A 12,705-nucleotide genomic window follows, 5' to 3' on the forward strand; every position below is an offset into this window, starting at 1 on the left:
TTCAGGCTCAAAGCAGCAGGGTTTATATTCTAATGGATTAAGTTATAATGCAATGGGAAATTTTGCCAAAACACATTAAAGCATTGTCTAGCACTGCACAAACTGCTTAAAATACATTTTGTTCTGAAATATTTTACACAATTTTCACTGCATGTCATGCAGCAAATCTTGACAAAGTGGAATCGTTTTCAAAATGTAACATTCTCTTGTTCAGGGATGGCCCGAGTATCATTCACACATAACAAAAGTGGCTTCTTTGTGACTTATGACCAAAGCTTAATGTGTGCGCCCAGATGGATTAATGACTCACATGGCAGGGTTTCCAGCAAACTAATCTCCCCTATTCTAGTTGGAGCACATCCATTACCCAGTGAGGTGATCCTAGAACAAGCCGCATGCCAAGTCTGCACTGCTCCTTACAAGGGGAATCCAGTAAACAGACCTACAGAACTAAAACTGAAATTAATGAAAAGGCAAAACATTCTTTTCAAATACTATAGGCTACAGAATTAGCTTCCTAAAGATTAGTTTGTTACTGTACTAAGCAGATATATTTTTTAAAAGTTATGTTTTACCAGTTTAAAAGAAATGATATTCTACCACAGAGTAGGCTATGCATTTAGTTCAAATATATGCCATTTCCCTTTTTAAATGCACAGCCACTGTACTGGTAAAATAAATTAGTGTTACCAATTTCTTCCCAGAGCGAGCTAATCAGCAAGTCAATTGCTGTCATGTATAGATGAAGAATGAGCATTCTAAATTGAAGCATTTGCCATACATGGTCCATGTGAGAAGTGGATAGTCAATACCCTCAAGGGATTGTTGAGTTAGTCTACACTGTCACAAGTGTGACTTCACAATGATATTGAAGATTATATTTTGAATGGATCTGGGGAAGGGAAAAAGCATTACCTATGATTAATGAGCAAGGATTTAAAAAAATACAAAGTAGAACAGAACTGGAGTGTGCTCATTTGAAACACCCCCAGGTCCTGAATATTTCTACCATACAACCCTGTAAGAATAGGCTCATACCAATCCCAGCCAGAAGCACCTGCACTCAACTCTGAGTGATTCACGTGGCTATGCATTTGCTCATTCATTAATGCCATCAAGTCCCTTATTACAATCAAACAGCATAATTTCAATCTGAGTAATACAATGCAATCTTCAAGTGTTTAGACTTCTCTTTAAAGGTGCTAGTCCAATTCGACCTTCCAGCTGCTGGAAAAGGCATTGTGTAGTGCTGGTAAAACACAAACAAGAGAGCAACTCTAACAAGTACTAAGAGACTCCACCCAGTGTCAGGACATCGAAGCATATGTCGCACACTCGCACAGGCTTGTTCAAATCAAACTTGATGATGGGAATTTCCTTCATTGAACACTTGTGGCACAGCAATCGTCCACAATGGCGGCTGTGAAGACAAAGAGTAATCAGGTCAACAATGAGCAGGCCTGGAAGCAGCACAACCTTCCCCACACCATCTTTTCATCAGTTACATATCTTTATAAGTGTTATTAGACAGTACCATCTCCTTTGCTGGCAGCCTGTGACACAATAGACTATTGCAATTAAACCATTTTTTTTCTGGCGTGAAATGAAAGAAGTAAAATAGTTTCAAAATATGTTCAAGACAGACAGGATACAGACAACTATTTAATTAGCTGTTCAAACTGTGGCTCTGTTAACATTATATACACTCTCCCTTAGTATCACACTGCACTTGCCATCACGTTTTTAATGTACTCCTCAAATTTCCTCCTGCCCAAACTCTCCCATATTTGGAGTACTGCGTACAGTTCTAGTCACCCAGTTACAGACAGGATGCCATTAAACTGGAAAGGGTACAACAACGATTTATAAGGATGTTACTGAGTCTGCAGGGTTTGAACTGTAAGAAGAGACTGGGTCTAATTTTCCCTGGCGTGCAGGAGGCACAAGAAATACTGGTATTGCTTTATTATAATCAAATATATGGAGATAAAGAAAACCAGTTTGCACACAATCCAGGCAAATCATACCATATACGAGTACAACAGGTGGTGCACAAAGAGAAAGGAAACAAAGTGCAGAATATATCAAAAATAGTAGGGAATTAGAAAACAAAGGGGTGAAGAATTTAAATCATAAGAATAAAAGTGTACAAGGTAAGGTAAAGGGAGTAAAGCAACAGATTGACTGGGAAAAAGGGCCATGAAATGTCACTGGCAAGTCGATCAAGGCCGTTTATACATTAAAAAACACGAGGGTAATTCAGGATAAGGTCGGGTGACTCACTGACAGAGGAGGAAATTTGTGCTTGGTTCAGAGGATGTGGGCAAGCTATTAAAAGTGTACTCCGCAATTGGATTCACCAAGAGGGGCGTGGAGAACAGTGAGGTCAGTTCGAAATCAAAAGGTGATCATTTTAGGTTTCTTCAGAAGGTTTCTTCAGAAGGATAATTCCCCAGGGCCTGGTGGGATCTATCCCAGGCTATTGAGGGGCACCAGAGGAAAGAGTGCAAAGACCCCAACAAAGATATTTGTATCTTCTCTAGTCACAGGCAAAGTTCCGGAGGGCAGGAAAGGAGCAACAACAGTCCTGTTGCTTTGTTTAAGGGAAATTGAAATAATCCAGGAAATAATTATAGGCCAGTGAACTGCAGGACAACGGTGGGGAAGCTATTGGAGAGGATTCCTCAGGATATGATTTAGTTACATTTGGAAGAGAATGCAATCATTAGGGACAGTCAGCATGGTTTTGCCTGCAGCAGATCATTTCTTACTAAATTGATCGAGTTTTTTTTCAGGAGGCATCAAACGTTAGTGATAAAGTTTGGGCAGTGGATATTGTCCACCTAGATTTTAGAAAGGCATTTGATAAGGTGCCTCATTGTAGGCTAATCCAGAAAATTAAGATGCATGGGGCCCATGCTGACTTGATAGTTTGGATTCAGACCTGGCTTATTAGTCGAAGACAGAGTAAGAATGATGTTGCTCTAGCTGCAGGTCTGTGACCAATGATATTCTGCAGGGTAAGGGACGGCTGTGATATACAAACAGTTGTAGGCAGTGAGGAAGACTGTAGAAGGATAGTGGGATAGGTTACAGATATGGGCAGAGAAATGACAGACAGAGTTTAATCCATGTGAGCTGTTGGACTTTGATATTTCGAATGCAAGGTGAATGTATAAAGTTAGTCATTAATGTACAGAGGGATCTTGGAGTCCAAGTCCATAGCACTGTCATAGATAGAGTGGTAAAGAAGGCGTCTGGTATGCTTGCCTTCAGCAGTTGAGCAATTGAGTACAAGAGTCAGGCAGTTATGTTGCACCTTTGGTTAGGTTGTATTTGGAGTGGTGTGTGCATTAATGAATGCCCCATTAGAGGAGGGACGTGGAGGGTTTGGAGAGGGTGCAGAGAAGGTTTATCTGAATGTTGCCTGAATTAGAAAATATTAGCTATAAGAAAAGATTGGACAAACTTGGATGTTTTCTCTGGTGTGATGGAGAATGAAGGGAGATCTGACAAAATTATGTAAACTTCTGAGGCACACGGCTAGGTAGAAAGACCTTGGCCCCAGCGTGGAGATGTCAAAGGCTAAAGGGTATAGCTTTAAGGTGAGAGGGGGAAAGTTTAAAGGAGATATATGGGCAGGTTTTTTTGTTTTACGAGAATACTGGATGCCTGGAACTAGCTGGCAGGGGTTGTGGTGGAAACAGATCTTATAGTGGTGTTTAGATAGGCCTTTTAGATAGGCACTTGGATATGCAAGGAATGGAGGGGATATAGTGGTTAGTTTAATTAGCTTAACTGTTCAGCATAGACATTGTGGGCCGAAGGACCTGTTCATGTGCTATACATTTCTACAAATCTAAAGAAATGGCTCCCGAAGTAGTTGGTGCACTGTTGTGGGTTTTCAAAATCTTAGTCTCTGCAAATTCCCAATGAATTGGAAATCTACAAATGTAGCACAGCTATTCAATAAACAAGAAAGTAGACTTGCAGTGAGCTAGTGAGCCTACAATGTGTCAATGGGGAAAGGTTGGAGTAGATTATTTAAAGCTAGGTTGTCATTTAAAAGACAAAATACGAAATAGAACGTGTATTTGACAAATCTGTTAAAACTTTTACAAGAGGATTGACAGGGTCGACAATGGATTTCAAATAAAAGACATGAAGTAACGTTGTGGCTTATAAATATAGTGTGGGGGATAATATTAATAGAAATAAAGGATTGGTTAATGGACAAAACAGCTAGGCGGAATGGTAGTTTCCTTGATGGCAATCTTTAACTAGTGGGGTAGGCAAGGGATCAATGCTGGGGTCTCAGCCATTTAGAATCTCTCTTCGTGATTAAAATAAAAGGACTGTGTATGGAGCCCACATTTGCTGATGTTACAAAGTTCAGTGGGAAAGGTGGTTGTAGAAGAGGAAAGATTCTGCAAAGGCCCACAGGTAGGTTCGGCAAAAGAGCCAATGGAGCATAATGTTGAAAGATGCAAACATATTCAAAGTGGTGGGATGAATAGAAAAGCAGATTTAAATGGTGTGAGACTAATGAATGCTGTATTCAGAGAGCTGGCTGTCCTTGTTCCATGGAAAGATAGCATGTTATTAATGCAAGACGGATGGGTTACAAAAGAAGGGAGGTTTTACTACATTTGTTCAGAGTTCACTCGGAGTACAATATATAGTTTTCATTTTAAGGAAAGATGTTTTGCATTCAAGGCAGTGAAGAGGTGATTTACTCCTTGAGCTTGCCAAGGTAAATGCCACAAGGACATTTCTCCAGTAGGAAACCTATAGCAAGGAGGCACAATCTCAGGATAAAGGCTGTGGAAAAGATGGAATTCATTCTCCAAAGGAGTTATGAATCTTTGGAATTCTTTACCCGACACAGCTGTGGATGCTCTTGAAATAAATTTGCATCCAAGGCTTGCTATTTTTGTACGTCACAAAATTCTGAGGATCAGGCGAACAACAATTAGATCACTGAATGGTGAACAACTTGCACGCCCTATGGCCAATTCCTGCTGCTAATGCAGCTCTAAATGAAGAGCTACCAGACTGGGAGAGGATCCATTCACATTGTGTACAATTTTAAAAGATAAAGTAACATTAGTGTCAGCTTCAAATAATACTGGCAAACTCTTCACACGAGTGAAATATATTCAAGCTCAAAAACCAAACTTACCAATGATGCTTGCGCATAGTGACGCCAAACTTGGAGATGCACTCAAAGCAGTTGGAACCATCACACCAAGGGGGCTCCTTTGACAGCATGTCTGAAACAACATTTGAACATCAGAAACCAGATGGTATCCAAGGTTACTTTACAGAATTCCCCCACGTTTGAACAATTTTTCTCAACACCTTTTGTTAACACCCGATAATTTCAGAACATTATGTTCAGAACCTAATGAACATTATCAACTGCTGAAAATCAAAAATAAAGTAGACATTGTTAAACTGAAGTAAAAAGAAAATGCTCGAATAGCTCGGGTCAGACAGCATTTTAGGTCTTGCACCTTTTGTCAGACCCGAGAAAGAATTAGACATCCACACCCTAAGGTGGTAATTGCTGCTGAAAATTACTGCTGGGTGTTGGTAGATGGTAAAAGAACCAAAGAGGAACTGATGGCTATGGTGAGAAAATAAGTTGCAAGGTTAGAGGAAAATGGAGAGCCAATGTGACTGCTCCGTTAGCAGCCGGCATGGACCCAATAGGTCAAATGCCCTCTATGGCATTGAATAATAATCAGGATGAATCTTCCCAGCTCATGTTTGAAGCAACACCATGAAAATTCACAAGCTACATGTGGAGTCAATGTAGAGGATGCATGGTACTAATCCTTCCGGAAAATGACACAGCTGTCTTTGGTGGGCGTTTCCACACTGATTGATGGCATCACCAATCTGGCACAGTTCTGTCCTCTGACTGGTGCTTCATTAGACCACTCTAATTTGACATGACATGACCCAAAACATCACCCATTCCTTCTCTCCAGAGTTGCTGCCTGTCCCACTGAGTTACTCCAGCATTTTGTGTCTACCTAATTTGCTATGAATTACATGTCAGTAAGAATGACCAAGTGAGCCTTTATAATATCTGAATGTGGAGTTACTACACCAGTTTATAATAGAAATGCTAACAAATTGAAAGAAAACCAGGTAACCAACTTTCTCTCAATCCATTGATAATTTTATTCAAAATTAAACTATTTTTTTACACACAACTCACAATAATCAAATTCAGCTTTGTAATCAGTTAGGAATCAAAACGCTCGGAGACTTGTATGAATTTGGAAAATTACTATCATTTCAACAATTACAACTGAAATATAATTTGAGAAATAATCAATATTTTAAATATCTTCAAATGTGTGACTATCTGAAAACATACAAAAGACTATCATAACATGCCTCCAGACTTACTGGACGAAGCAATGAAGACAAAGGCCGAATCAGCAAACCTAATATCATACTTATATAACACTATTTTAAATATAGAAATACCTACAACTGACGGTATTAGAAGAGACTGGGAACAAGATCTAGCTATAAAAATTTCAAAAGAGAGCTGGGATAAACACTTACTATATGTGCATAAATGCTCGATCAACGTAAGACACAGTATAATTCAATTCAAAACATTATATAGACTATACTATTCAAAAACCAAAATAAATAAACTTTTCCCTAACGTCTCACCCATTTGTAGTAAATGTAAGTCTCAAGAAGCTACCATAGCGCACTCTTTTGTTTTTTTGTATAAAAATCCCCAAATTCTGGAACTAAATATTTGAAATCTTCACAAAACTATTTAAAATAAAACTGATACCAAAAGCAGAATGGATTATTTTTGGAATAATGGAAGGTAGCCCTGAACTAAACGTGTTTCAAAATAATTTATTTAATTACGGGCTAATAAAAACGGGCTTACGGGAAAAAAGCTTATACTCAAATTCTGGAAAACGCTCCTATACCAACAATAAAAATGTGGATTTCAAACATGCTCGAAACATTACACCTGGAAGATATGAGACTCCTCCTCGCAGGCAAAGCAGACCACTTCCAAAAGATGTGGTCTGCATTTATGGACTTACTCCAAGCATAAGGTGCAATAGTAATTTAAAAAAATAAATGGTGCCAGGATCTGGTAACGGGGGGTGAAAAATATGGTTGGTATATCCCTTTTTGCTGAGTTTTTTTATAATAGAGCGATTGTTTCCTTTTCTTTCTTTCTTTTCTAGGGTCTATTTCTTAACTTTCTTCTCTAACTCTCTTTCTAATGGGCTTTCTTTTCCCAACACTTTCCTGCAACTTCACGACTCTTTCTCACTTTCCTTACTTCTTTTATTTCTATCTTTCTTAAAGTTCAAAAAATGAAGGGGTACAACAAATGTAATAATATATATGTGGTGTGTATTACTGTAACTTATTGTACTTCTAATAAAAAATAAAAATAAAAAATAAATAAAATTTAAAAAAAAAGCTTTGTAAATCAGTGATGTGTTACCTAGAAGCCGGAAGAGCAGTTGCTTTGTGGCCACCTGGTAATTAAATATGTTGATCCCCTGGTTGTTATTGACACCCAGACGGGCTCCAGCCCGCACAATGGCTCGACACAGATTGGCATTTCCCTTCATGTAAGCCAGCAGCAAGGCTGCCAAAGAAACGGCCACAGGTTAAATAAATAATACTGACAATTATACAGTGCAACATCTGATCCTAATATAACAGTTTTATCCAGGGTTTTATGAACAGGGGAAAAAAAACATGCTCAGATCTGTAAAGGGCTGATTAATAAAAAATAAGAATAATGATCAATGATTACTGATTTTAAAACCACACCTATTGTGAGCAATCATGGGTTAGGTCGCTGGTTCCCAATCTCAGGCCGTCACGGAGAATTGAAACTGGGCTATGAAGGGCTCTAAAAATGTTTAATTCATGTTTTAACTTAATTTTTATTTATTTAATTTGATTTGTATTTAATGTTTTAATTTGGTGATTTATGTTGCATTGCCCAAATAAAATGTATTTGAAAACTTTCATCATTCTGAAAGAATTATCAATTTATTTATCGTGCATCTCCAAAGATGGTTCACAAATCCAAATATTTGATTAATTTTTGGCTGCAGATGAAAACGTTTGGGAGGCACTGGGTTAGGTAGTGCGGAGGATCGTGTACTTGGAGTTGGGTAGACAACCTGCTCACAAGTGCACAGGATATTTATAAATACAGCAGCAAGTCATAACAGCTCCTGTACCAGTAGTCAGGCAACAAGGACCAAAATTACTGAATAGACTTCTCCCGAATGTCGACTTTAAAATGTTACCCTCCGCTTCATATTCCCGCATTGCATAAAACCAAGGTGCTACTGGTGCTATGTGACCGTTCCCAACTGCATCATTTCTGCCTCGTCACTCTGTTCTGGTTTTCCCACCAAAGTTAATTCTTGTACAGATTACAAAATAGCAACAACTCCTTGATCACTGAACAGATACAGAACCAGAGGTTCAGGATGGCCAGGCCAACACCAATTTCAAGAGATCTGAGGGGGGCAACGTCAATGCTGAGGCTCCCTGGCAAACAAACAAATTCAGGAAACGGGCAAGAACATTCAAAATGAACCCAAGACCAGACAGCACAACTCATTAACTGAAATGTTTAAAAACAGAAGAAAAAAAAAAAATCAGAAATACCCAAAAGACATATAAGCAGCGTTCACATGAAATATAATAAAGCTCTGTTAATCCGACTGTTGGAAAATCCCAATGGTCCAGCATCTGGCTCACCAGATGTTTGCTGCACTCTCCTCTCAACTCACTGGGACCCCAGTACCTATACTCCCTCTCATCTCATGGGGCTCACTGGAAACTTATATCACTCCTTACCATCTAAAGTAAAAGTGAGTCGGGTACAAGGAATAACTCCCAATAGTCCTGGAAATCTGCCATGTCAGATTATCAGAATTCCACTCATTTTTCCAGGAGCTGGTTTCACCAATTTAACACCTACCTGTGTTCCCTTCAGCATCTGGCTTATCGAGTGGGTAGTCAGGCATGCATTCTAAGAAGAGCTCAAAGATGGTTGCTGCATTTTCTTTCCCATAATGTCCCAGGACGTGCATAGGTGACTGTCCCCTGCAGAGCGAGGGGAAAAATAAGTCAGAATGCAAATATCAACAATTAACTGATGAGTACATGAGCCAGGAGATTTGAGGCTGAAATATTGTTGACAATAGAAACAGGTTAATGATTTGGTATAATTTCACTTTACACTTTTATGTCTGCACCTCCACGGACTCCTATGTCAAGCTTCTCAAGTTTGCGGACGACACAACCCTGATTGGACTGATCCAGGATGGGGAGGAATCTGCCTACAGACAGGAAGTGACACAGCTGGCGTCCTGGTGCCATCGCAACAACCTGGAGCCTAATGCTCTTAAGACAGTGGAATTGATATTAGGCTTTAGGAGATCTCCCCCTCCCCTCACCCCACTCACCATCAACAACGCCACAGTCATACCCGTGGAGTCTTTTAAGTTCCTGGGAACAATCATCTCCAAGGACCTTAAGTGGGGGGCTACCATCGACTGCACAGTCAAAAAGGCACAACAGAGGATGTACTTCCTGAGGCAGCTGAGGAAGCACAATCTGCCACAGGCAATGATGGTCCAATTCTATATGGCCATCGTAGAGTCTGTCCTCGCCTTCTCCATCATGGTCTGGTTTGGTTCAGCTACCAAGCATGCCATCCGGAGGCTGCAGCAAATAGTCCGATCAGCTGAGAAGGTTATTGGCTGCAACCTTCTCTCCATTTACGAACTGTACACTGCAAGGGCCAGGAAGCGAGCTGGTAAGATCATCTCTGACCCCTCTCACCCTGGCCACAAACTTTTTGAATCACTTCCCTCTGGAAGGTGACTCCAGACTGTCAAAGCTGCCACAGCCAGACATAACAAACAGCTTTTTTTCCCCCATGAGTAGTAGCTCCACTCAATAACCAAAAATCTGTAGACTCCTTTTGCTCTGGTATTTTATTTAATTCACGTTTAATCAATAATGTTTTATTATTAATGTTTAATGTTTTATGTATCATTCCTAACTGTCACTGTATGTCATGTTGTCATTTGCGGGCGGAGCACCAAGGCAAATTCCTTGTATGTGAATACTTTGCCAATAAACTTATTCAATTCAATTTAAATGAATTACCATCTCGATATAAAACAGCAGTAACTTCCTTTTTCAATTGATTTGTCGTCATTCAGAATCCAACAAGACCATCAGGGATGTCTGAAAATGTATTGCATTTTATGGCATTGTGTCAATTTATAAGGGAGAGACTGATGTGCTAAAGTTTCCCCAAATGATCATACCTCAAATTGAAAACTTCAGCATCGATACTACACTCAGTTAGGAGAACACGCACTACGTTGAGGCGTCCATGCATAACCGCCAGGTGAAGGGCTGTAAAAATAAGTTTTAAAAGGTGATCAGTGGTGCTAACAGAAAGCAAACACACCAAGAAAATAAAACAATTGTTCCATTGAGGTTCCAGCTAATACTAATTCCCTTCAGTGAAGCACATCATCAGGATGATGTTCAAAAATTGTCCACTTGAACCTTAACTTTCCCTCGTCAAAAGAGTGATGAATTACTGAGCCCTCTCACTATCAAGAAGCTGGACTGTAATGCACACACAGTTACCCAAAGTGCCTCAACTCCCAAGATCATTGAAGTGATCAGTAATAATTTATTGAAAGAAACAATAGTCTTTCAATGGCATTCATTGCATTAATGAATAAACCGCCTGTAATGATCTGTAATGGGGGGAGCTTCACTCTGCAACTTCTTTCTGAAGTTTCATTCACGACTGACCATTCATCGACCACAAGCCCTAAAATGGTATAAAATGTCATCTTGAATCCAAGGACAAAACTGCTGAAAGTCTTGTTGAACAAGAATGAAAGATGAAAGTACCACAATCCTTTTATTTATCCACTGGATGAGGATTGCTGGCAAGGCTGCAGATTATTTTCCACCTGGGGAGGCAACAAAGAGTGAACAACACTGGTGAATGTGGACTCACAGATGGGCTGGATTCTCCCCACTGGAAAATAACCTGATGCGTTGTCAGCTGCAGTCCACTGCTTTCATGATTAGAGTTTCATAATTTTGTTGTTTGCTTTTTTTTTTTTAACATATTCAGATTTATTTAACCACTTGAATCTGCCGGCATCCATGACGGCATTTCTAGATCAATGGCCTGGAGCTCTGGCTTCTGATCTGTAACCTAATCACCGTTTTCAGAATGATCGACCACTTGTGTTCAAGTACATCTTCAAGTCTTTGACCCAGGTTATGGATAAATCACAAATAATTTGGAAATGTGGCCAAATATTGAAAAGTATTTATGCAGAATACATGCTACTGCGAGAACCATTATCCACACAATATTCCCTCCCCCCTCACCCCTGCTCTGGCATTCTGTACATCATTCTGTCAATGGCTTTTGCCATCAGCTGCTGAGGCCCCATGCTCTGGAATACTCCAAATCCCATCCTCTTCCTTTAGGATGACTCTGACCAAGCCTCTGAAGACACAGTTGCAGTTAAGTGATTTCATTTCTGTGAAATTCCTGGGGAAATTATTACCATGTGAAGGCTTTGCATTCTTATTGTTACTTCCTGCGTTTGAGATGAGGAAGCAGGTTAAAATGTGTTTATAAATGTAAGCTCAATACTGTCTTTCAAATTGTTCATTGCCAGGTCCCTTACCGTTGTTTCCATTCTCATCGACAGCAGCAAACTCCACACCGTTCTCCAGCAGCACAGAGCAGATAGTTGGCAGGTCCTGCTGAGCCGCTAGATGGAGGGCAGTCTGACGGTGTTTTGTCAGCTCGTTCACTTTGGCACCTGCAAGCAGCTGGGACACAGGAAAGAGAACATTGGGAATAAGAGACTGCAAGTGACAATCAAGTCCTGACTGCATTTAGATTTGCAATGAGAACACACAAATGGAGGCCGTGGGAAGGTGTCCTACGGGTTGGGGCCACAAACTGCAAATTGAAATGTGATATTAAAGCTTAGGGAATGACAGAATACAGGTCGAGAGGGGGTGAGGTGATATATGGAAGGGGGAAAACAAAGCAAGGAAACCAGATTACCATAGAACAGATTTCCTAGACTCATTGTACAGCATAATTGAAAATTACGCCACCAGTTAAAAAAAAGTAAAATCCCATTTCTAGCTGCTAAGTAAAAGTTCCAGCATAAATCAGCTGTACAGGATTTGAATCTGGGATCTGTTTAATTTTGAAGTTTCTATTCATGTGCAACAATGAGTATATTAACATTTAAATTCAAATGGGTTAAAGTATAACACATTAGGACCATGAATAAGCTAACCATGGCTTACACTTTTCCTTTTCACTTTTCAAAAACTCTGGGTGCTCCAGAATACTTAATCACTGATGGTTTGAAGTGCAATAGCTGCTGTAGTATAGCAAACACAGCAACTAGTTTACACTCAGCAAGGTCCCATACTCAGCACAGTAATAAGCAGTTAACTTTAATTTTGCAGAAGCAGATAAATATATTTTGATAAGGACATAAGCAACAACATCCCCACACAGCAGCAGCGGGTAGCATACGTTTCCTCAATTCTGGCATTCAGTAATCTTCATACAATAAAGGTCAAAATATATTT

General features: G+C 39.7%; 1 protein-coding gene across 1 annotated transcript in view; it reads right to left on the minus strand.

The window, feature by feature from the left end:
- ankfy1 (ankyrin repeat and FYVE domain containing 1) overlaps window positions 1-12,705 on the minus strand; it is a 58,956-nt gene continuing 46,251 nt past the window's right edge. The window contains exons 20-25 of the mRNA XM_055657840.1: window positions 11,775-11,922; window positions 10,374-10,464; window positions 9,014-9,138; window positions 7,508-7,654; window positions 5,183-5,273; window positions 1-1,420 (exon numbers count right to left, since the gene is read on the minus strand). Of these exons, the coding sequence (XP_055513815.1) occupies window positions 1,288-1,420; window positions 5,183-5,273; window positions 7,508-7,654; window positions 9,014-9,138; window positions 10,374-10,464; window positions 11,775-11,922 (735 nt within the window). The 3' untranslated portion in view covers window positions 1-1,287. The remainder of the gene's footprint in view (window positions 1,421-5,182; window positions 5,274-7,507; window positions 7,655-9,013; window positions 9,139-10,373; window positions 10,465-11,774; window positions 11,923-12,705) is intronic.

The sequence above is a fragment of the Leucoraja erinacea genome, chromosome 28 (assembly GCF_028641065.1).
Source record: "Leucoraja erinacea ecotype New England chromosome 28, Leri_hhj_1, whole genome shotgun sequence".
Taxonomy (NCBI): Eukaryota; Metazoa; Chordata; class Chondrichthyes; order Rajiformes; family Rajidae; genus Leucoraja; species Leucoraja erinaceus.